At 35.8% G+C, this 26,405-nt stretch overlaps 1 protein-coding gene across 1 annotated transcript in view; it reads left to right on the top strand.

The window, feature by feature from the left end:
* DNER (delta/notch like EGF repeat containing) overlaps positions 1–26,405 on the top strand; it is a 135,105-nt gene that overhangs the window by 38,090 nt on the left and 70,610 nt on the right. Inside the window, exons 2-3 of the mRNA XM_050902366.1 lie at positions 14,290–14,586; positions 25,950–26,044. Coding sequence (XP_050758323.1) covers positions 14,290–14,586; positions 25,950–26,044 — 392 coding nt within the window. The remainder of the gene's footprint in view (positions 1–14,289; positions 14,587–25,949; positions 26,045–26,405) is intronic.

Below are 26,405 nucleotides of genomic sequence, written 5' to 3'. Positions count from 1 at the left end.
TGAAATCTCAGTGCCTGAGTGTTAATTGACTTCATTGTCGTTTCATTGTCAGAGGTAAACGATGAGCTAAAGAAGTCCACGGTGAAATCGCCTTTGAGGTCATATGAGAGAGTTTCTCCTGAAACAAGTGCATGGACATTTGGATGATGGTGTCCTCCAAATAAGAGATTAAAGAGATGTTGGGGGTGCATTTGAACGTGTGCTTAAGGATTTGGACCCAGAGAGACAATAGTAAAACTGGATACAGCAAATCAAATGCTACAGAAACCCAGGCTTCGTTACAAAGTTCAGCATATTTGTGAATATCCAGCAGAACTGTGTGGAAGATATCAGAGTTGTTGACAGATTAATTCCTAATATCTATTAGGCAGGGTAACAGTATTTTCTAGGATATTTATTTATTTCTAATTCTGAGTCTTATTTTGATTTTGCAACTGACACATCTTTACTCAAGGATGCAAATATACATAAATGCCCATTGCTCATTAGTGGCTCAGTTCCAATGTATGTTAGCTCATCAGTTGGATAAAAAAAGATAAAAATAGGAAGGTCTAAAAACCTGTAGTCTTTAAGAATGTAATTGGAGTAGATGTCCCATGATGATACTGCAATTATATTTCAGGATTTATAGAGAACTTACAGAAAATTTGAAAAAGAAGCAGTAGTGGTATGCTGGAGAGTTTCACAAGAAAGCTTTTTGAAAGGTGAGCAACAGCCTGATTTTTCCAGAACAGGAGAGAGATGGGACTAGGTCATTATCAGATTGTTTCTGTTCCAAACCGTAGGTCTCAATAGTTCTAAAAATTCTTTCTGCTGTGTGCCCTGCAATAGATGGATTTTTATATTCCTCCTACATATTTGTCTTGTAAGTAAAAGTAATAATGGAAAGCTTGTATGGTATATGTGCATAAATAACATTTTTGGCTTTAACGGTTTAGAATTTAACTTTTTTTCCTCTTTGCCTCTTTAGACTGACATTTCAGAAAGTAGTACTTGTGCTACTTTTTAATGTAGACAATTGATATTCTATGAGTATTTTGCAGCTGAATGCTTCAACAGTACATCTGTAGGTGGAGATTTCACATTAAAGATACAGTACCAAGTCTAGCAAGTACTTAGTGCTGACTCATTTTTTAAATGTTTGCATATTCTTATGTAAAATACTTGTATTCTTCTGTCCTTGCAATACAAATGTATTTCTTTGGGCTAAAAACTGTAGCACTAGCCATATCTCTCTCTTTCACCTGCAACTCAGTGTCTTGTTGCAATAGAGAAAAGAATCCTGAACCCATGATTCATCATCTTTAATATTAGAAAATCAGACTGATTCTGTGACTAGGTGTTTTGATTAATTAATACTTCTTTCTCTTGTATTGTCAAAATATGTTTTTGTCCCTCCTGGTCAACTTCTCTTAGCTTCTTTTGTTCTTGCTCTAGACTCTCTCCCCCAGTATTTATTTCCTATCCTATTTCAGAGTTGTCCCCCTTCTACATTAAATAAATTACTTGACGAAAGACTTTTTTATTTAGATTTAAAAAAAAAAAAATCTTATTTCTCGGAAAAATATTTTAATTGTGTCTTTAATTCAAAAAGAATTTCTGTAAGGCAAAAGGCAAGTACGTTAATGGGAAGAGGTTTGCCAGGATTGTTGGTTAATCACATCATGGTTTTCAAATTTTTTTTACTTTCAGTGGAATCTTGAAGGAACACTGTAAATCTGAAAGGTTTCCTGGGCATAAGGAAGCAAACGAGAAGCAAGACAAATGAAGAGAAAATTATTTTCATGACTTTTCTTTTTCTTGTCCATATTTTTGTTATCCTTTTAACTACTTATCTTAATTAAAAAAATTTTTGAACCAACTAACAGTGAGGGAACAGGGACTAATGACAAAATTTGTACCACAATGAGGTTATGTTGTGTTTTACCATTTTGCAAATACAGCATTAAGAATCTTACCGTACTCCATTGCACTTTCTATCCTCAGAGGCAATCAGTGCTATCAGACACTCTTGTGTGTCTTGCTACCCATTATATCATAAATCAGTATGGGAGAGTACCTTTCAAAAGCCCTAACGTTTGCCACCAAAAATGAATGTTTTGTTATAAGAATTAATGGAATTTTGCAAGAAAATACACAGAAAACTGTTAAAAATGCAAGCATGCATACAGGACTCTAATTAATAAAAGGCTGCTAGAGCTGTCTGCAGGAAATAGAATTCTGCTGCTCTTGTCTTTGTATTCAATGCAAAGCTTCCCAGCATGATTGTGGTCAGATCTGCAAATCCTTACCCTCCTGATTCGTGTGGGTAATCACCATCGTGTATCATACAAGTGCGCAGGAGAATGGTGATGTGCAGAACCTCAGAGGGTCTGTGTCTAAACCAGAAAAGCAATCAATTTTGTCCTTGAATAGAGTAGGTAGAAAAAGAGTTGTGTGTCATATAGATAGGAAATGGCATATAGTGGCAAAACAAATGAGGATCACTGTAAGAGCTGGTTTTAATATTTTGATTACTATGATGAAAGGACCAGAAAAAAGAGCAGGTAATATCGCTATACCAGTATATAAAACCAAGGTATACCCACATCTCTGGTACTCTCTCCCCACATCAAAAAGGGACAGTGAATGATAACAAGGTATATGAAACAACTTCTCAATATCTAGGACTTTTCCTGTTCACCTCTTTTCCAAACACAGTTGTGATGGAGTCTCTAAAATCATGAGTGATGTGAGCAACATATTTGCTAAATATCACAGGATAAGGAGTAGGGACATATAATAAAATTAGCAAACAGAAAATTTAAATCAGACGAAAGGAATATTTCCTCATTCAGCACAGAAGTTCTACAGTTTAGTTATTGCCATAGAATTTTTTTAGATGCCATGAAGTATTGCTGAGTTCAGAAAATGATAAATCTAATTCGTAGCATCAAAACATTGAGGGACTGGGCCAATAGACATAAATTAGTATTGGAATTATTAGCTAAGGCAGCAGATTTGAAGTCATTTGAAGAGAGTAATAAAGGATTTGGAGAAGTAAAAAAATATGGGGAATGACCCATGACATAAGTTTCAACTTGTCTGGATACAGACTAATTCATGAGGGTAAACCATCAGAAGAGAAATTTGTATGAGTGAGAGAAATTGTAGAACGGTATTGCTTAAAAAAATACTCTTGTTTCTAGAGTTTATAGTGGACAGCAAAATGACAGTGTGCACACAGTGTAGTTTGATGACAGATATAAGGTCATTTGATATATGACCTCACGAACAAAATTCATAGGAGAGTTATTTAGGTCACAGCCCTGCTTTCTACAGTGCCAGAAAAACAGACTGTAAAGTAATGTATCTGATTTTGTAGATTCCAGTGTTTAGATCAACTGAAAGAGAGACTTAAGCAAAAAAACCCTATAATAATTTATGCCCTAAAGGGACAGGTCCCCTTCATTTGTGCCCTTTTATCTAGAGGAGGCACAAATCCTGTCATTTCTTTCAGGAACTGTTCCTTAATATTGTAATGCATTTGGTAACAGCTATGATCTTTAGGGCAGATTTAAAATGATAGATGGTGAATTTATTGCTGGGCACTAGTTTACTGAAGTTCGACTCATCTTACCATTTCTACATCTGTCTTTCATCATGTTGAACAATAAGCATGCAGGGCATCCTGGAGACACCGGTAAGAAGATCTTACAACAACTTTCTGCTTGTTATCTCTGATGTGACAGAGAGAAAAAAAATAGTAAACACACTGAGGAGTGGTTCTCCTGTTTGTAATGTTTCTCCCTGTAACTTGCTGCAGGAGACCTGAGATTGCATACCACTGTCCCAGAGAGGTTGGCTAAACACCAAATTTCTATTTGCCTAGACCTAGAGATTTTAGAGGTACTTTCCTGTTTGAATTGTCCTAGCAGGAAGGCACAGTCCTCTGCACTAAAGAAATGAGAAGTCTGTGTATGTAACTAGAAGTCGTGAGAGTGATTGAGAAGCTGAAATTACAAGAAAATAATCAAAACCTGACATTAGAAAAATTGTATTGGCATAGGCTAGAAAGATAAAACCCTGAACAATTGTTTCTGTATATGTCATGGGAAAAATGATCATCCAGTTTATTTTAATACAAATTTTAGAAGGTCTTTTGGACCACAAGATAACTTTGGTTTTAAAAAATAGTCCCCAAAAAGTTGTTCTACTGAGTGGGCAAAACAGCTATTTCAGATGAGGTTAAAAGAAGCACAGCCTCTAACCACTGAATATAACCACTCTTTCATGCATCTGAAGATTGGCTTATTCTCAAGGTTCAGGCATATGCCACTGTTGTCATACCTTAACAAGTTACTGTGTGTTAGCTGCCATGAAGTAACTGATTTCACTCTTAGCCTGTCATAAAATGTGAGATAAAACGTTGTAGTTTAAACTGCTTTCACAGAGCAAAAATCACAGGGGCAGAGAGTGTGACGATGGGAATGAGTGTCAACATGAGTGAGTGATGGTGTTTAAGCAAGGAGGAGCAGAGAAATTTTGGGCTTTTATCTCTGTTCCCAACATTGTTCAAATATTTAATCCAATTACTTCTTGCAGTAAAATGGTAAGTTCTTCAGGGAATAGGAACTGGATGTTGATCTGAAACTCTTTGGACATTGTTCTTTATATGCAGGCAGGTGCTTTGTTATGAGATAAAGATGCTGACTTTTCTATACTGCCTCCCACCCTGTCTTAAAAGAAAAAAAATCACTCGTGACCAGAAAACTGTTTAGGTTCCTAATCCAAGAAGGAAGACTGTGAGTCCTTGTCTGCTGTAACAACCAGAGAACTGAAGGCACCTACTTCACGCTGGCATCCCTTTTCACTGATTCTCTTTAGATGTCAGTTCTGCTCAGTGTATTGATTATGTTAAGTACTTGATGTGTAACACCCAATAACTATATTAAAAATGTAGCTGGGTCTTGGAATTCTAATCCTGAGCCCGAACGATTGAAATCAAGTATATATTAATATACAGAAGAAAGAGTTTTTAAAATAGTGATCATGGGGAATAAATTAATCCAACACAGCAATACAGAGAATGCATACTGAAAGAAAGCATTCATGTGTTCACAGTTTTTTTTTCATCTTTCTTTCAGTATTTATCCAACTAGACAATATTTTAACTTTTGATCTGGCAGGATTTTAAGTTTGAGAAATAAGAAAAAAATCAGGAGACCACATACCTGTGATTTACTGTTGTTGGTAGTACCGGATGGAGTGCGGTAATGTTGGTTGAAATGCTGGTTATTTGAAAGCGCTGGAGGACCTATATAGTGCTCATCTATTTGACCAGGTGCATAAGCATTTCCTGTTTTATTGATTGCCAGATGTCTCAGCTGGCAAAATGTCTCCTTTCTGATGTATTGTGGCTTGAAATTATAACTACTGCTTATTTTCAAACTCCCCAAATTTTAAATTTTTTTTTCATACTTGATTTGGAAAATGTGGCATCAGTGGACAGCTGATTATATCGCATCTCCTAGATACCTTATGGATGTGTTTATTGTCTTTTCCTGTTTTCACAGCCTCTTGTGCGCAAAAAGCTATGAGAGTAGCCAGTTGTCACATCTATGGAGTTTTTCAGGATTTCATGTGGTGTTGATGGTTCAACTGCATAGTTTTACTGCACAACTCACTGTGGAATTCAGTCCTTCTCTTGTTCTTACAAGAACTGTGTGCCTATTTTACTGTATGTCATCTAGAAAATGTCTGAAGCCTCAGACTTCTAAATCAAGAAATGCCATGAGTACTTGAACTAATGAAGTCTTGTTTTATACGAATTTGTGTCTTGAGGTTGATTGATGTTGATGCTAAAGAAAATGAGAATGCTGTTGCTGTTCCTGTTGTTGAACTTTGTAGGGGTGCTCTGTCTTGTAGCCAGCTTGCTGTATAATAAAGTGTGAGCTTATGCTGTGGTCTTTTTGCCAATTAGAGTGCTTATACAGACTTGATCCTCTATCTGGTTGCTTGTTCATGCAATGGAGGTAAAAGAAGTTTAATTACTTTTGAGATCTCTAGAAAACTATGAAATCTGGTTTGTTCACTGGGGTCAAAATTTGTAAGGGTGGACAGACACATAGATTGTGTAAAACTTGGCATAGCTGAATAGAAGCTATAGCGTGCTGTTGTTTTTAAAACAGCTAAAAATCTAGGAATTCAACATCTTACTTTCAGTAGGATAAGTAATTTCTTTAGTCAGTTTTGAAAATCCCAGTAGCAGATTGTTTGGGATTTTTTGTTTCATAAAGATATTTGAACTGTATTCCTCCCTGGGCTAGTCCTGATCTCATTATAACTCAGAGTGTTCATGGCAGAACTTTAAGATTTTGAATTAATGTTATTAGCCTTGGATTAGACTGTGACCCATATGCTTAACTTCAAACTTAAATTCATTAGAATTAATTAATCTTTTGTTTAAAAAATCTTTTAAAATCTTTTGCATGTAAGTTGGAACACTTGCTTGTTTGTTTTTTTTATAGAATACTACATGTCATTTTTTAGGTCAATTAATGACTTCTAGAATAATATAAGGGAGTATATTTACTTAATTTCAGCTTCTCACAAGTGAATAATGTATTTGAAACTAGCAGAAAGTTCATTCTAGAAATAAAAATGTTATGAATTTTCATATCATTACATATATTAATGTCCTATCATAAAAATATTTTGTGCACCCTACTGTTGCTCAAGAAAAAATACTAAAAAGGGAAAACAATATTAAGAATAAAGACACTATTGATAATTCTTTCACTGTGTGATGTTTTCATAATGAAATAATAGCATAAGGTCTAAACAAACAAATGTATTGTGTTACTGTAACAAATTTAATGCTTTGTCTTCAGAATTACCCCCTAGTTTTACCACCAGTAATGAGAGTGCCACTGGGGTCCCATTTAACAATTATACTCTAGGTTGCCAACCCTTACTGAGAGTAAAATGAGATGATGCTGTGGTAAAAAACCTCAGTGCTAATCTTCACAGATCTATTGGTGGTACTTAGATCCTTTCTGATAAGTAGTTGACCTATCTTCAGGATGGATATTCTAACTTCATTTTGTTTTTAAAAAGCATCTTTGCTAAGTATGGGTGTTGCTGAAAAACACAGTAAGTTGGCTTAGCTTGTCTACTTGAAATGTAATTTTAAATCTGCTATATCTAGACAAATATAAAACAATTTGCATGGCCTTTCCCAACAGGATAAAGGAAAATGTAAAAAAAAAAAAAAAAAGTATTAAAAATAATCTGATGAGAAAAGCTGAGAAAAACTATAAGGTGCTTCTCAATAATTATCTATTTTACATGCTTACATCTAGCAGCACTCTGTGGTTAGTGTGAAGTAGAGATTTTCCTTTTGTTGAGGGAGAGGGAAAGTGATCTCAATTTATTTTGTAGTTATTTCAGTATGCCTCGAGGTAAGAATGTGCCTGAGGATAGGTAGAGCAAAGCAGTTGATGTATGGTAACTTATTATGCAAGGGTAACTTAGCCATTTGCCAGAGCTCTGTTTTTAAAATCTATCATGCTGTTTAAAATTTGCCTTGTTATATTTGCTGGTTTTTCAGATAGATTTGGGCAGCCATGCTTTGGTTCTCAATTAAACAGGCAATTTCTTTAGGCATTTTTTTGCTGCTTCACTGAAGTGAAGAAAATATTTTATATCCATTTATTACATTCACTGGCAGTTTCATTACTCTGAATATTCAAAACTCATAGAATGAGAATGGCAGCTTGAAAGCAATCCAAAATGCTCATGGTTAACGGTGTTTCAAAGAATCATGTTCTGAATTATCTGATAAAGATTGCACTTCTTTATTAGATTTATTGATGTCTTTCCTGATGGGTTGGGGCATTGAGTGGAATTGCTAAAGGAAAACAGTAAATGTTTACTTCTAGAAAGAAGTTCCTTACATTGTAGTTTCAGTATGATACAGTTCTTAGCATTAGCCTTCTAAGTCTTGATTAATTCCAATTCTGTGTTGCAGCTTGTGCTTAGTTTCTAGTAACTGAAACTGATGCAGCTGCCATATTAATGTTTTAGGTAATATATAAATGATTTGTCCTGCTTACATTGTTTTGAGGGATGGGAAAGAAAGCCCTGATTGCTCTGGTTTCTGGGACCTCCGTATAAAGCACTTTCTCTTACTTTGGGGCCTGCCTATTCTTTGAAGTCCCTGATACCCAGGGCTCAAATCGATGTAGTTCATAGCATATGGGTACTCTTTAGTATGAAATAGCACCATACTGGCACATGTATTTATTTTTTTTCTTCTGACAGATTGTGACATTCAGATTCCTATATGGACTGGCTGGTATCTGACCAAGGTGCAGGTGGTCACTGCACCCTGTGAGGCAGTGTTTCACTATGACATAGTACTAGTTCTCCACATGTGGTAGAAGAATTACTTAGCAAGAGCGTCCTTAAACACATACGCAAAAGTAATTGCAGGCAGCTTTTCAGTAACAGCCATTTAAGGTGGAGATACCTATGTGCACCACGGTGCTGATACTGGTTAATTTTTGCATTCTTATGAGACAAAAAAATCTCATTCATCCTAACTCTCATAATTACAGTGTATTAGCCACTCTTTCTATTTCTGTTATGTTTGGTCACAGTTGGAAAATTAAGGTATTCTTCAACCTACTTGTTTTCAAGCAGGTCTTGTTTTGATGAAGAGTATAGTGTCTAAACGTGCAATATCAATATGATTTTGCTGTCTTTTATGGGTTAATTAGAAAAGATAATATAATTTATGAATTTTTCTAAACTTTAAAGAATCTTTGCTGGATATTTCTCTGAACACTTCTGTTTGTCTGAGCAAAGAATTGTTCGGAAGAAACCTGAATAGCCACAGAAAGAAACAAAAGAGAAAGAGAGAAAGAAAGAATAAGAAAGAAACAAACCTGAATAGCCACAGGTTACAGATTTAGCCTTGCTGTACAGAGATTTATTTCTTTATTATATTTATTTGTATTTCACTGCTGCTTGAGAGTTCCTATCTACATCTGGCTCTGTGCTTCCCATCCTGAAAAAAATTGCTTTCTAACCAGACAACACAAGCAGTGTGAGAAGGGAAGTGTAATCTCCATTTTACAGTTAGGAAGGAGGCAGAGATAGAGTCTGACTGTTCTCAGGTCACACAGGATGTCTCTGGGAGAGCCAGAAATTGAACCCACGTATGCTGCTTGAGTCCCACTGAGTCACAAGACAGTCTTTTCTCAAAATAGAAGAAAATGCATTTGTTTGATATACTCATCTCAATGCTTTTTCTGTGGACACTTTTTGGAACATCTGGGTTTTTTTCTATTTCAATTCATCCTGTTTTCTTGTCTTTCATTTCCTAGTTTGCATTAATATTTAATGTGTGATAGAATGGGATTTAAAACTTCACTGTGTGAAGGATTGAATGAGGCTTAATTTAAATAAAAGTTTGAACATAATTAAACCATTCTTTCAAAGAGATTACATTTCTAGATAATCTTTATTGCCATTGCTATGTAAAAGATTTAAATCTGTGTCCATCTCTTTCATAAATTGATGCATATGCAAAGATAGTATGATATTTCAGATGTGCTTGTAAGAAAAAACCTCATTTTTTTCCCACTTACTTTATTAAAAACAAACTGATAATAGCTTAGACTGTAGATTTTAATTATTTTCTTTCTGAAGTATTCAGACGTTGATAATTTTTAATGTACTGTGCATAGCTTGAAATTGGTGGGTCTGATCCCTTTTCTCTGCTGGTGATATGCGGTGGATCTTCCCATGATCTCTTCCTGGAGAACAGTTGTCTGCTTTCGTATTGGGGAATTTCTTTAGCAATGTAGATGCAAAGCCAGTTTTACTTTTTCTGATTTAAATTTCTCTTAAGATCTGTTTTTACCAGAAGACATGAAGAAACTAGCTGTCTAAATCCCAACCAGCTAAAGTCACTTTACATGTTTGAAAATCAAAACATTTTATCCTGTAACTGGAAAAATTACCTCAGGGAGCCACTGAAGAACTGGAAACTTTTGGACTATGTCAGCTTTTAATATCTGAAGACTGTTTCGGAGGTCATGAGTGCTACTGGACACATATGTAAAATTGATATTTGACAGTGTCAATGCCTTTGACATTATTGTGGCAGCTTGGCTTCGTTAACAGGTTGATATTCACTATGTAGAATGTATTTAAACAATCTGCTGAATTCCTAATATGAGGACTGGATTTACTCTGTTTTTTCTGTATTTTACTGAAATTGCAAGCTGGTATAATGTCTGTGATTGTAGGCAACAGCAATAAAAACTGAGCCAAAAGTTAGTTTTGTACTAACACGTCTAAGAGGCGAGTTGCAAGTGGAAGACAGGTTTTGCATAGTGTTTAGGAGCTCATCTATAGCCTTCTCTTTAGGCTTACCATTCTCTTTTTTGAAGCTCTCTGGAGGATCTACATGGACTGTCTCCAGGTAGAACAAGTAGAACCACTCTGAAAAGATGCTGAATAAGCATTAAATGACAAATTGGTGTCACCACAAGGAGTACCGGCAGAAAGATCTTGCAGATTTACATCTTGCAGTGTTTTAACTTAAACCTTGGGGAACAATTGGACTGGCTGGCAAACAATCTTTTGATTGTGAGTGTGATTCTTAAACAAGCCTAGTGTTTACACCATATTCGGTCTGCCTTTGGAAAATTAACTGCAGTATGAAGGGCAACTTGGTATGCATCTATCTTAGAATTCTATTGGAAAAATACTCCAAAGATTACAACTGTCCAGGCATATGGAGTAGTAATTGCATGCAAATATATTTTATGATTTTTAGCTCAACTTTGTCGGTTGCAACTGCTGATAGTGCTTATTTAGTCAATTAATGTATTATGAAAACAGACAGACTATTAAATGGAGAAATGGGGATGAAAACAAGAGATCTAGATACTAAAAATACTTTCTTAATCAAGATTATTGAAATTCTACACCTAAAAAAAAAAAGCTGGAATTTTTTTAGTAGTGATTATATTGTGTTCCTATTTAATCATGGGCTATATGGATACATATTACTTGCTTCCTCCTTTTCTCTGTGCAACAGTATTTTAAAATACTGTGAACTTCACAAGGAATGGCTAAAAAAGGGCTCTTCTAATTGTGTGCTCACAGTATACTTATGTTCAGCTCTCAGTTATGAGACCAAGGATATTTACTTTTTTCTGTTAGCTTCAAAAGTTTGTTGAAGGTTAAGCCTTGAAATTTTGCTACCTTTTAATTCTGATGTAGCCATGCTGTTCACTGTGTCAAGATGTTTCTCAGAGCCCTTGCTAACCATCGCTGCCACCTTGGAGAGGATTAGAGGAACCACAGAAACATCACAACCAACACAAATTAATCAATTTTATTTCCTCATCTCTTTTTAACTGCTAATTAAAATGAACTTTCTTTAGTTCAACAGAAAACTTATGTGCACAAAGGACATTGATTTGTTTTGATAGGCTTACTGAAAGAAAAATGAGCTTTAGAATTAATAGTAACTAAGAAAAGGGAATGATAAGTTAATATTCTGTGAAGTGCTTCATAAAACTCAATTCTGAGAAAGTGCATGGCTGAAGTTTTGCATCTACACTCATCTTTTTGTATTCTTCATCTAAACCAGTCTTAATTATTTTCACTTCCACTGTGTGTGGAAGGTTAGTGGCGATTCATAAGGCACAAGGTGTTCTTCAGTGTGTGGCATGGGCAGCAGTAAGCAGTGCTTGTCATCAGGCACATCTGTTTCCAGTCAAACAAGCTCAAAACAGTTTACAGCAAATAACATGTATCACAGAGCACTTTTTATTATTTTGCTTGTAAAGTGAATGGATGTATTCACTGAGGGGAAAAAGTGCCCTTTGTGATTGTTTGAAAATGTTATTTTTTTTCTTTCTCGTTACTAGGTTTGCAAATAATAACCTTAACATTTTAGGTGTGACGAGAACAATTAAATTTCCTCAGAATAGAATAAATGCTGATTTATTAATCAAAAATAGGTTAATGTGAATTTGGATTAATTGTGAAAGAAGGAGTAAAGAGCTTATCCAACAATAGGATAGCTGCATGTCTTTGAAATTCAGATCTAGTCCAAGCAACTAGAATGTGAAAAAACTGTTGCAACCAATTTTTTAACTGGGCTTTGTTCACATGTCAACACTTTTTATCTTCAACACTCTTAAAGGAAAAGGAAATTTCTGTGAAAATCTCTGCTGCTTGGCAGTGGGAGCAAGCTTAAAATGTAATTGTCAAACCATAGAACAGAACTAGGTTTTGTTCCTTCCTGGAAATTGTTCTTGTCTGTCACTTAAATATTATTTTGCGGAGAAGCGATCTGGAAATAGTTCTTTGAGAACTTATATATTCTGTTGATTTGCAGGAGAAAGAGACTTTAAGGAGATAAGCCCATCTGATCATAAAAATCCATACTTCCTTGATACTTGGTACATAAAGTATATATAAACTTGCTATATAGTTGAGTTTTAAAAATGAAGCAGAGTCAGAGCTTGACCGTAATGTCTAATGTATCACCTGATATGTAGGAGATGTGTCCCCATGCAAAGTAAATAACATTCAGAGCTGTAACAAAACCACAAGATAAATGAGTAGACCATATATTTTGGACTGTTTTCCATGGCCTCTAACTCTTCTGCATCAGTCAGTACAAAATCTGACATTCATCATTAACTGTCTCCAAAGTTAACTTTCGTAATAATGTTTCCTCTGTTTTCTGTCCAAAAATGTTACAGAGGCTGGGGTATAGAAAAATTCTAGCCAAAGAAAGAATTCTAGCTGAGGTCAATAATAGCACTGTTTTATATAAGAAGGTGTAATATTAGGATTTGGTGTCCCTGACACAAGGCCTTTGAACTGATGGAAAGGTAAAATTCCTAGTGTAGACCCAATACTTGTTTTTATGACATTAATGATATATAAAGCTTATGTAATTCTTATGATAATTGAAACAAATGTCTAATAATAAATAACTGTGGTGCTTTACTGAGATATACAGTAAGAAGCATTGCTTATGCAGGGAAGGACTGGAATATTGTACAGGGAAGAACTGGGTAACCTTTAGGGCTGGAGCACTTGGGTGAAATTTGCGTTTAAAGACTGAGAAAAATGTGTGTTTCCAGTGATGGGTTATCACTTCGATGTGAAGACAAATCGAGGGAACTGCCTGGCTGTCTTAGTTGGTCAAACAATGACAGTGAGTCAGCAGTGTCATTTAGCTCTGACTAAGGCAAACATTTCTTAAGTAATACCAAAGAAGCTATCTCCAGGACAAACAAAAGTATTGATGCATTTGCAAAAGGCAGTGCTAAACTGTGGAGTCTGAGGGGCAAAAATGAGCACATGAATGGAGGGCTTGTCCTCCACAAGGAGACTGAGCAAGCATGGCTTATTTAGTCTATGAGATGAAACTTGAGAAGAGTTTGTAGATTTATTCTATAAATACATTATGGATGTAAACATCAGCGTAGAAGAGGGAAAAGACATTTAACCTGAAAGTCAATGATGACATAAGAAACAGTACAAACTAGCTGTAGATAAATTTAAGCTAGAAATTAGAAGAAGGGAGGCAAGCCTAGGACAGGATTTTTCCTACATCACTGAGCTCAGTCTTGTCCTATACTATTACAAATGCTGTTTTAAAAATAAGCACATTTTTGCCCCAACTTTCTAACTCCTGTTAGAAAGTTTGCAGCACCAGAATGAGTCAGATTCTGAAACTGCTGTCCACTAAACGAAGTGTGGGTAAAAGGCCCAGCTGTTTTAAAATGGAAGTTGTGTCCACGAGTAGGATTGTGTGATGTGGCTAACTCCGACAACACAGAGCTGCTTCATGACCTGGTGATCGGTGTGAGTTCTGAGCCCCATTCCTATTTCTGTTACTGCGTTGAATTTCTAGATGTTTGTTGTTTTCCCTGGGTAGGTTACTCTTTTAGGACTGTTTTTGAAAATTCCTGATTATGAACAGTGGCCATATTCCTACTTCACGTTTATCACTTTGCTTGAATGTGTCAACAGTGAATTAGCATTAAATGGTCTGAGAAAAGTGGTTACTAGAGATTAATCTATATTCTTCTTTAATCTTTTGATTTTGCTTCCTTGAAGATACATCAAAGATGAGCTTGGTTCATAAATATGTTTAGAAGACAAATACAGGAGGGGAAAAGAATCCTGTTTTATGGTCTTTGTAAAGCTCAGAAATAAATCCTTTATATGCAGTAATTGACCTATACAATATGTTTTTCCCAGTTTGTTTCAGATCCTTGTGCCAGCAACCCCTGTCACCATGGTAACTGCAGCACTAGTGGTGATGGCTACCTCTGTTTCTGTAGTGAAGGCTATGAGGGAACAAACTGTGAACACTCATTTCACAGCCTTCCAGTCCCTGAACGGACAGAGTTGACGTCACCAAGACAGAACAGACCAGTCTCATCCACCTTGGAGCCTGACATTGTTCTTCCTCATTCAAGAGCAACTGTGACGTTACCTACATGGCAGCCAAAAGCGGGACAGAAAGTTGTAGATCTGAAATGGGATGAAACAGAGGTGAGAACATTCTGTCTAAATGAAAATACACAGAAAAGAACTTTTAAGTGTTATCACTTTAGTGTTGTTGGGTTGTCATTTGTGCATGATTTCATGGATGTCTACATGAGAGGACTGAAGATATGATCTCTGCCCTGAGTTAATAAGCTAGTAAAATTAAATGCAAAAAAAATTGATACTTGGTAAAAGTAATGGGCTTAAGTTGGCCAACATGTTGTATTGGGTATTTCTTTGAAATGGGATAACATTGTTTCTTGCAGTCATTTGTATGACACCATATCTCCAAACATCAAATAAATATAGGAAAGTCAAAAGGTTAAAGCAATACATTTAATATATTTTTTGCTATTTGCAGTTATAATCGCATGTTGTTTTGAAAAATATGCAAAAATGTATCATATGAAAAAATGTCACACATCATCACATATGAAAAATATATCCCTGCAGTGTTAAGAAAACATAGCTGTTTGAGGATTAAAAGTGGTAGTCAATATATTACACAGTGCACAACTCTAGAGATGCAATGACGGTGGAGGAAACTTTTAAACATTTGTTGTATCTCTTAGTAAAATGACAAACTTAACACCTGGCAAAACTACAACTGGAAAGCACACAACATATGATCCTTAAGAAAAGCGATCTTTGCTTTCTGTTTTGTACACTGTTTTATTAGTAATTCTTAGATGTCTTGCATAGACTCTAGTATCTGCAAAAATAAAAAAAAAAGTATCAAACTTAACCCAGTTACCGTTAAATATTAATCTTTACATGTGAAAACCAAGTGTAGATAGAAAGTATGTTTGCTCACAAAGAAAGAATTGATTATTTATCTCTTGATAACTTTTTCATGTATTAAGTTCATTCTATCACATGACCATCCTCCTCCCTTCTTCTTTGAAGTCCATCACTGCAAGGATGATTTGTAGTTCTCTTCATTGTTGTTCCCCTACTTCGAGGTGCGAGACCACTACTTCTGCATATGCGATTCCTACTGCAGTTGGTACTGGAAGTCTCCAACCTGATCCAGAGGTCATCCACCTATAATAATACTATGTATGCACAAAATACATCCCAAAGAACAGTCTGCCATAGAAGTGAGCATCTGTTTTGGGGGTAATGGTAGTACCTTTTTTTGTTTTGTTTTGTTTGGATCAACTTAGTACCAAGCACCTAGGGGTAATGAAGCTTGTTGGTGAAGAAATACTATAATTTCAGTAGGCAAAGAATTAAAATCTTTGTGACATCTTTTTCTTAATGAAAAGAGCATTTTAAAGTCATTTCATTTGAGTTTATTCAGGAATAAGTAGGTAAAATGTCAGCTGTATCTGTTTTTGAAGTGTTTCAAGGAGCGCGATTCTTCTGAGGTGTTTTCACACACTACGTAATGAGAAAGTGAACAGGCATGAGTTTAATCCTGGAAAAAGTATATTTTTCATCATTCTTTGCTAGCCCAAACAAATTTGTTCATGTTTTTACTGTAACATTTATTTAAATCAATTTTTGAAAGTAAAATCAACCTATGTAAAATATATATTTGATGTGTTATGACTCAGATTATATCTGAGGTACAAGTAGTTATAGGGCTGTATCCCATTTCAGTGGGAGTTCTGGCGGGCAATGTCTGGAGAACAGAGCTTTATTTCTTGGAATTCCATCTCACATGTCTATTATTTTACAGTAGAACATAATGTCAGGCACCAAGTATGGAGTTTGGAGGGAGCACTGAAGCGGAAACAAGCAATGATTTGCTTTTATTACTTAGTTTAAATGCAGTGTCATCTCTGCATGGGTGCTCCATATGTCCTGATCAATTAAGGGCATGCCCTTCTCTGTACCAGATTTCCCACGTGTGTCTTCCTCAATCTGTGGTCTGGTATTGTATAAGTAACATTTCTGCCTGGTTTGCATTTTAGGTAGATTCACTAAGCATTTCAGCCAGACAGATCATTCACAAGTGGGTATTTTAATAGCTGAAATTCACCCTTCTGCATGTCTCTCTGCATGAGAAATACATATAGGTTATCAATTGCGATTGCATTATTAACACTTACATGGAAATTATTTGTTACCCTATTATGAAATTACTTGTGTTGATATGTTTTTAATATATTGTGATGGGTCTGTATTTTTCAGACTTTCTAGTGTAGCATAATGACCTTCTGTTCTTTGGAATTCACAGTGAGAGAGATGCTTATCCGAAAGAAAGAGATTTCAGTTGCTGATTCAAGACATTGTCTCTGATCTATATTAAACTAAGGAGGGTTGATTTGCCTGAAGGTCTGTGTTCCAAAGCCTCTTTGGTGGAGGCTTCAAGAGTAAAGAGTTAAGTGTTAAGCAGGAAAATACTACCTTTCCTCATAGCTTTAAAAGCTATGCAAAGCTTGATACTTTCTTGCCCTCTTAAAAGGAAAAAAATAAAGTAACTGTAGGTTTTGTATTGCAAAATCTACTGTTTTGATCTTCCTTGAGATTCAGAGGCAACAAAGGCTGCTATTATTATGTTGGTTGGTTTTTGGGTTTGGGGTTGTTTTTTTTTTTTTACACCTTCCAAGTCAGTCTGTTTTTCATATTATTCTATACCGGCACTGCAAGTGAACTAATGTTCTTTGTACTCTTTTGCCTGTCTGCTCAGAGAGAAATTTTGCCAGAATCTCTCCAAATGAAAGCTCTTGCTATCTTGCAAGGACGAAGTTTCCATGGAAGCTTTTTCAGGAACTTTTGGGAACTCAAAAAATGAACACTTGAGAGAAGTAAACTGTCTGAGAGGCATGACCTATGGTTACAGTTGGAAATTTTTTCTGTATTCCTTAGATACTATGGATATACTTGGTAGAGCTTGCTTGGCTGAACCTTCTCAGTCATGTCTGCACCAGTAGACAACATACAGGTATCTTTGGATACGGTTTCATTTCTTAGAGAGCACTTGCTATAAGAAATTAGTCTTTTTCTGATATGCAGATTAAGGGCTACAAACACAGATCACTGAGAGAAAAATATTCTTGTCTGTTGGTTTCTTTAGTATAATAGGAGTTTATCTTTGTGCTCAGCTATTGAAAGAACTTTTTTTTTCCTACTTTGGGCAACTAATTTGTTCCACTTGCAAGAGAGATACAACTAGCAATCCACATTTCCCCAGTTCAATGATCTTTTGTGTTACAGTGTAGAAAAGATATATATTAGCCAATAATAGTAGAAAAAAGAAACCATCTCGTTAATCCTACTCAGCTAACAGATCCAACAAAGGTTTCTGCGTACAAAATCAACTGTAAGAATAGCAGTACCGTACTCTTATATAATACTTTTCCTTAATAGCTCTCAAATTTTTTCAAAGGAAATCAGCAGTATTATTCACGTTTTACAGATGGAGACACTGAACCACAGAGCAGTAAAGTGATTTGCCAGGTGCGCAGCCAGGAATTAGAATGTTAAGCACGTGAGTCCTAGTCTAATCTTTTATTTATACTGCAATACTACTGCTCAGATTCAAGCTTTTGGAACTAGTGATTAGAGGCTACAATAAACTCGTAATTCCCCTTGCAAAGGGGACAGCATTTGTTTTACGTGTGTTCTTAGTCAGTAAATCATAAGCCGTTAAAAAGAGTATGGCTGGGTCAGGTGGAAAATCCTGAAAGAGAGTGCTTCTGCTCTGCAACAATGGAATATGCTTAAGGAATAATTCTGCTTGAAACAGAGGCCTTTGAATCTTTGACTGCTTTATGTGTTGCTAAATGTTTGTGCATTTTTTGCCAAAGTATGCTATGGGGGAAGAAGGAGGCTGAACAGAATCATGGAGGAGAGATCCATTTGAGGTTGCTAAATACATAGAAATTCTATCCTTAGAAATGACAGCTTAGGAAAATCTTTGACATGGAAGTGGGTGGAGGCTGGAGGAAATATGCTTGCCCTTTTCTTATCCGATTTTCTTGGCATTCCCTGTTATGATTGGAGTTAAAGTACTGGAATATGTATACTTTTGGTTTGACTTAGGACAGGTCTTCTTATACCTGTATATAAGATTTGTTTTGGAAGCCTCTATTAGTTTTCTTTGGCTTTTAGAAAAAGATAACATACAAACAAATAAGGAGACTGAAGGAAACATAGATTTTGCTAGAATAACCTTAACTTTCTTCTAGGATAAATCTGTAACTTCACTAAATCTCTCCTCTACAATATTTGTGTATGTAACTTTCTGTACAAATGCCGTTCTGATAGACAACTTGGTGTAAGCATCTCTGGATAAGTGATACCCTTTATTATATTTATTTTCAAAACACAAAACAAAACATCTCTAGAAGCTCAATATGCTCAAACAAAACTTATGTGAAGTTCACATAAACCTTAGTTTAGTGTGTTCCATTGCTAAAAGATGTTTAATGGGTAGTCATAAATACTAGCTTTCCTAAAATCAAAACTCTTGTATCCCCTTTAAGGACAGAAATACCCTATGGAAAATTCTAGTGAGTGCAATTATGTCAAGATACTGAAGCCCTGCTCGTCTGAATCTATATTGGTGGGTGGGCTCAGGACTTTTGGTTATCCAGTGCTGTCTTGAAAAAGTATCTGGATTCTTAACTACTGCTTCAGGAATCATCCCGTCTTGAAGTCTGTGAGACTCTGAGCAAAAAAACCTCACCTGATGCGTTTACTGCCTTTCAGTGTTTTGGTGTGGAAGTACCTATGGCTGACTTTGGTTGAAGTTTACGTCCTAGCTTACTCTCCAGTGACCTGAGCTTATACACTGCATGTAAAGATTTGACTGTGGAATTTTTGCTCAATGAGCTTGTTTCCACAGTGTTTACCTTTATTATTCAGAACAGCTCCATACACTCTGGAATAAGAAATGACCATTATTTGTTCAAGGAAGTAATATTTATTGAATGACTGTGTCGTGGTTTAACCATGGGGTAGGCAGCTAAGCCCCACGCAGCCGCTTGCTTACTCCCCCACCCAGTGGAATGGGGGAGAGAATTGGAAGGGTAAAAGTGCAAAAACTCATGGGTTGAGATAAAGACAGTTTAATAATTAAAAAAAGGGAGAAAAAGAAAACAACAAAGAAAAAAACCCAAACAAAACAAAGAAAAACAAGTGATGCAAACCCCCCCCATTGCTTACCACCAACTGACCGATGCCCAGCCAGTCTCCAAGCAACAGCAGCCCTGGCCGACTTCCACCCCCCACCCCCTAGTTTTATTGCTGAGCATGACATCGTATGGTATGGGATGTCCCTTTGGTCAGTTGGTGTCCCCCCAAACTTGTTGTGCACCCCCAGCCTAATTGCTGGCAGGGCAGTCTGAGAAGCAGAAAAGGCCTTGATGCTGTGTAAGCACTGTTCAGCAATAAATAAAACATCCCTGTTATCAACACTGTTTTCTTCACAAATCCAAAACATAGCACCATGCAAGCTACTGTGAAGAAAATTAAAATAAAACCCAGTACAGACTGATTGTGAGATTTTATGAAGTTGACATTGATTTTGGTGGCCAGCTTGAGACAAGAAGGCATCTGGCTAATATGATTACCCAGGTAATCTATCTGAGAAAGTGTCATTGTGTAAGATAACCTACTGTGCCTGCTGAAGCATCTACCTCTTGGTGTAATATTGGCATTGTTAACCTGTGAGAGAAATACAAAGTTTTAATAGTGTTATCTAGAGGATTGCCATGCATCAGAATGCACTGGATCCTCTTGGCAGTGTGATTGCTGATTCTACAAAGTGGCTTTTGCTCAGATGAGCAAAGAAACACAGACTGCCAGCAACAGAATTCACTAGGTGGATATGCAGCCTTCCTTACATCACATTTCAGTGCTGCAATAACTGGCAAGCCTTCTTCATTTGATACTGCTTTTGGATGCAGTCTGTCAGTCTTCCCTTGGTGTTCTTCAGAGAGGCACTACTCCTACCCTAAACACTTTTGCTTTTCTCTCCCACTGGTGAGGTATGTTAGAAGTAAGCCTTTATTTTCTTTCTGTTCTGGTTTTCTTTCATGCATGGTTCCATATGAAACTCTGGAGGGTAGAAACAAATACACTCATGTGAAGGTTAAGCTATGTGACGCTAGATTTTCAGAAGCAGTAGTTTTTCCATGCTACAGAGCAAGGGAACTGCTTTTCTTTCTTTTATAATTTTGTTCTGTCTGAATGGGATTTCTGTGCCAGAAACAATCCTGGTTTATTGCTTGGCATCTTGGCTACAAGAAGATAGGAATTGATCCCCCTCTTATGGTTCTATTATATTGCCTTGTATTTTCCTACTTGTCTTTTATTTTTTAATTCTTTGCGGACAGCTGTTCAAGATCTTATAGTCAGGATTTAACCTGTTTTATTTCTCTCACATATTATTTTTCCCTTGCATAAGGAAGGCTGACAAACATGTTATGTTTCTTAGAAAATAAGAGATACCTCTTGCCACCCTTAGAGGGTTGGAAAAGAAGAAATCCTGCAGGCCTTATCCTGTTGGAAAAGTAGTTATATGTTCAGAAAAGGCAAAACTGCACGTTATGAAACTTGCTTTATTGAATTGAAAGTTAATATGTAATCCCTTGGAAGAAGATTTGAAAGACTTAGCGTTTGCAAGAGCATTCCTCATAATGCATTCATCGTGACAGTTTCTGTCCTGCTGAAGAAATGAAAGGTTATCTTTCTTAACGACCATGTCAGTTTTCATGGGAGACTACCCCAGAACATAGCCTTGTTTTTCTCAAAGAGCTCACTTTCTTACTCTTTCCATTAACATAATGTCTTTTCAAATATGTTAAATTTTTAAGCATAGAGTTTTTTCTTTTAAGCACTGATCTTTTCTGTCAGATGAGTTTGTATTCATCTCTTTTATTTAGTTCAAGAATGATGTGTGAAAATGATATGTGCATTTGTGTATTCTGTTTAATTCCAGACTAATTTGCCCCACTTTGCTTTGGCTGCAAGACCGTGCAGATTTCTTTGTTGCCCCATTAGGAGGTGAAAACAGGAGAACAGCTTTTTGAGATGGAAAGACAAGAGATTAACCAAAGACAACCTTCACAGCTAGCGCAAGAGGAAAGCGTCAATTAAAAATACACAGGTGTCTGTGTGTGTGCGTGAGTGTGCACACACGTGCGCACGTACTTATTTGTGTAACTTTTGGGGATATTTTCAAAATGAAGCACTCGTGTGTTGGAGTAGGGTTTTGTAAAAGCCGTCATGTCACTGAAGTTACAACGGCAATTTACAGGAAAGACTTAGTAGGCAACTGGCTCATGGGGTTAATTTTTACTCACAGAATCACAGTGTAGGTGAGGTTGGAAGGGACCTCTGGAGGTTGTCTAGTCCAACGCCCTTGCTCAAAGCAGGGTCAGCTAGAGCGGGTTGCTCAGAATTCTGTTCAGTTGAGTCTTAAATACCTCCAAGGACGGAGAGTCCACAAGATACCTGGGCAGCCTCTTCCAGTATTTGGAAGTATCTGTTAGTTTTCAGAAATATTCATTAATATCTTGTTAATAGGGTAGTGAGGAATTGGTAAGGCTAATGTGAATTTGGTCATTCCACTTACAGACCGCTTTTAAGTTTGAGGAACGTGTGGCATGTTTTGGAAGAAGTAAAAGCCTTCTGCAGTTCTTTAAACTCAGAGGGCTGAGATACAAAAGAAATGCAAACATGTATCATGGTAGCAGAATGGCTTTATTTTGCACTGTTCAGGATTAGTCTGCACGTGTTGATAAGGCCTTGTAGAATTACAAATGTCTGGTCAGCTTTCCAAGAAACATACTATGAAATTTCATATACAACAAATATCTTCAGAGAACTACTTTCAGTAGTGAGAGTCTGCGTATATGTATCCTAGCATAAATGTAGACTTAGAGTCTGTATGTTACTTTTCTTAGCCTCATTGAATTAAAGGCTAGTACACTTAATTTATCAAAGTAATAAAGGCATTCGTGAAAATACTGCCTTGGGATTTATGTATGTATTTCAGCACTTGTTGACTTAAGTATATATCTCGATTCTGGTTGGTGTGTAAGGCAGGAGAGTATCTGTACAATTCACACTATTTCATTTTTTCAGAAAAGTTGTAATATGGAAGAATGGTCTGTTGCTCTCTTCTTAGGTACCACACCTGATTTCCTTTGCAATCTCATCTGTACTACTGCTATGGCCTGGTAAGGTAATCTTCTAGCCAAGTCACTGATGTCTTGTTAAGGTCCAGGTAGAGATTGTAGGAATAGGTACTCTTCTGGAGATTTCACTCTTGCTTTCTCAAATGATGTTCTTCTTTTACCCATGTGAAGACTTGGAAAGTTAACACTGTTAAAACATTTGAAGCAGAAATGTAGTTTTTATATATTACGTTCTCTTTTAAAAAAACAAGAACATGATTTAGATGCAAACTTATGGAACATGTGTGTAAAGAGGAATTCTGTATTTCCTATCAGCAATTTGATATTTAAGCATTTTAAACTCTAAGTAATATATTGAAGAGCAGCTCTTCAATATATTCTGTGCTGATGTAAGAGCTTATCTTTGTAAGCAGCTTCTAAACATACTTTAGGTGCTGGCACGTGCATGAAGATTTTGTTTTCTTTGGTGACTATTTTTAAAGTAGCTGCATCATTTTTGTTGTATCTATAAGTCTGTTCCCCAAGGAGCTTCCTTGCTGGATTAAAGGTTCTGTACTATTCAGTTCTTCAGGGGAATTTTGGAAGAGTTTGATGTCATTGCAGTTATATGTAATGTTTTTTTAAGATTGTCTTTAAATGACTTTAGATGGTCTGTCTGTATTTTTTACTTCAGCCATCTAAAGCCATCTACTTTTTAAACTTTAAAGAGGAATTAGGATAGGAATGCTCATTTTTTTACTTTCTGAAAATCATTTATTTTCCAGTGAGTTCTGTTTTAAATATCTCCTACTAGTTCTAGCAGCTGGTGGTTGTTTTTTTTTTTTTTTTTTTTTTTTTTGAGAGTGAGACTTACAAATTGTTTTCATCTTCTGAGTGTCCCTTCTAATTGTAATGTATTGGTCTTCTTCGCCCTCATTCTTCAGTCTTGCAGTTTTGCAGAGAGCTCTGTTAAGACAGGAAAGAGACATACTTAAAAATCTTCATACAAATTTCCCACAATTGTGGAAAAACTGTGTAATGTGTTTCCTAATTCAGGTGTCAGAGCTGTCATTTTTGTCTCCATAGCATTTGTCTGAAATAGGACACTGCTGGAACCATTTTTTGTTCCTTATGAGAGGTGCTGCTTCTTCCTGTGTTTTTTGTCTGATCCAAGTACCAGCTTTTTTAATATAAAAAAAAAAAAAATCAAATTTCAGCTGTTGTAAAATCCTGGTTTTGGTGTCCTACTGGTTTAGATGATTATTTTGTCAGATTCTTAGAGCATGAAGTTAGGGCCAATTACAAATGGAGTTTCTAGACAGAGAAAGACATCAAACATTACAGATCTCTTAATAGAAGAGTGAAAGTCCTGCGTTTTGCCTTTCACTCTTCTGATTACCATTGAAATATTTCCTACATGTGCTTTTCATGCTGAGTAATCCTTAATTCTGATGTGTTTGCAAACCAAAGTCTTTTTGGTTTGTTTTTTTTCCATTTTCACAAGGTTAAATCTCAGCTCTTGTTATGCAGCCACTTTGTTCAGCTCTTGCTTCTTTAGTTTTTTATTCTAGTTTCAAAGAGATCAATGCCCTTTACTTTACAAACTTCTAATATTGAATAGTGAGGTAAACGAAATGCTTAAATTATATTTTTTCCCCTTGTGTTCCAGATGCATGAAATTGTAAAACTATCTAAATACTTTAAAAATGAGTGTATTTTTAGATGTAGTATGAGACTGTGTGAGAATAGAGATGTTGATTTCTCTTTTTTTCCTTTGTTCCAGTGGGCATATAGATTCTCAAAGAAAAAGAAAGTTTAAATGTTGGCAAATATAAAAGGAAGACTGTTAGCCAAACTAATTTTGGATTCATCATGCTTTGAATGTTAGCTCCTTTGGCCTCCAAGATTGAAAAAATGTAATGGATATATTATCTTTTTTCAAAATTTGTTTGAACAAATACAATAAAATTGGATCTCACTTTATTTTCATAAACTACATGTATTCATATTATATGTGCCAGAGAATTCAACAATGACTCGAGAAATCTAAACATTTTTGGGAAATCTGAATACTGAGTATTTGTCTTGCCTGAGTCAAAATCAGCTCTGAGTCTCCTAAAAATTATTACTTGCATCATATTCTGGACTTCTCTTGTTCATGTTTTCACAGGTGTTTCACAGTAATGTTTAAAATATGAATTTGAATTTTACTTAAATTCACAAATTAGATTCTGGCTTTCTCTTTGGTGGATGATTAATTCACGGAAGTGTGTCAGGATGCATTTTCACTTTGCCAGTAAGGTTGATGTAAAAAGGTTGCACACGTATTCTAGATGACTGAAAAAATAACGTTGCAAAATCTGCCTAGCACTTTGAAGATGAAACTGACTGATTTTTTTTTTTTTTTACAGTGTGGTATTTCATAGGCAAGCTGATGAAGATACCTGAAAACTACTTAATTAAAACTACTGATGATGTTAATTTAGGCAATAGAAAGACTCAATTATGCCACATAAAATATTACTTATTTGAAATAAAAGTATCATTGGAAGTGCTAATGGTTTTCAAACTGCCTTTGTGAAATTACTACTTTACAAGAGATGAATAATTAAGGAGTCTGTCTGTGATTCCTCTGTGTTGTGTGGCATCCTGCATGGTGTCTTGATCTAGTTAATACAGTAACTGATTTCTATGCCTACTAGGCATCACAGATTTGGCAAATACATCCTTTCACTCTCAACTGTGCTTATAATTTTTTTTCATCTGAAAGCACTGTTTGTCCAAGCAACTTTTACTTGGAAAGAATAGTAATGAGCAAGTGGGAGAGTACTTTTTTAAAGTAATATGTGTTTGGAAAAACCCGTATTTCAATATAGTAGAAAGACAATATCCGTATTTGCTATTATAAATGCTCCAAGATCACCTAAATTAATGATGCAATATTTCTTGGATGTGGCAAATGTTAGTGCTTTATTTATTATTTTAAAAGACCAGAAGCCTATTCATCTTTTTCTAAGCATGATCACTTTTAAAGGAAGATGCCTTTAGAAGTTCACACTTATGTGCACGAAGTTTTTATTAAAACAAAAACCTAAAAGGGTGGTTATGTGAATTTTCAAAAAGTTTGTTGATAGCATAAATGTTCGTAAATGTTTTGGTGAATGTTTTGGTCCATCCTGATGATTTTTAAAAGATGACTGCTGGACTATTAGTGTTATTTTTAAAAAATTCTTTCATGTTTTCTTTGGTCAGATTTTCTGGTTCAGTGTTAAATAAAACTATTTTTATTTTCAGATAACCCCAGATGTGGCTTGTGGAAATGCCAGTTCCAATACCTCTGCTGGAGGCCGGCTTATCTCATTTGAAGTTCCACAGAATACATCAATAAAGTAAGAATATTTGTCATATGTGATGAAATACAAAAATGGTTTTATTTTAATTTGCCTGGATATTTTAGACAACAGTTTTTCAGATAGGCAAATTTGTCAAATGGCTAAAAGTGTATGAAAGAACTTCAGACAGACTTCAGGCATCTAGCGGTGCCACGACAGCTCTTTGCTTGGTATAATTTTCCCCACATATTTAATGTTTTAGAAGAAGTAAGCATGTAAACTGTCTCTGGGCTATCAGAATGCATTAGAAATTAGGGCAGATGTGTTGAAGATGTCGGTTTGGAGAAGATATGACATTTCCTTTCTCCTTCATGCAGTGAACACCTTTTTTCCCCTTTAATCTCAAAATGCACTTGCT

The sequence above is a fragment of the Gymnogyps californianus genome, chromosome 10 (genome assembly GCF_018139145.2).
Source record: "Gymnogyps californianus isolate 813 chromosome 10, ASM1813914v2, whole genome shotgun sequence".
In the NCBI taxonomy this organism is placed as follows: Eukaryota; Metazoa; Chordata; class Aves; order Accipitriformes; family Cathartidae; genus Gymnogyps; species Gymnogyps californianus.
This window is presented reverse-complemented; position numbering and strand designations above follow the sequence as displayed.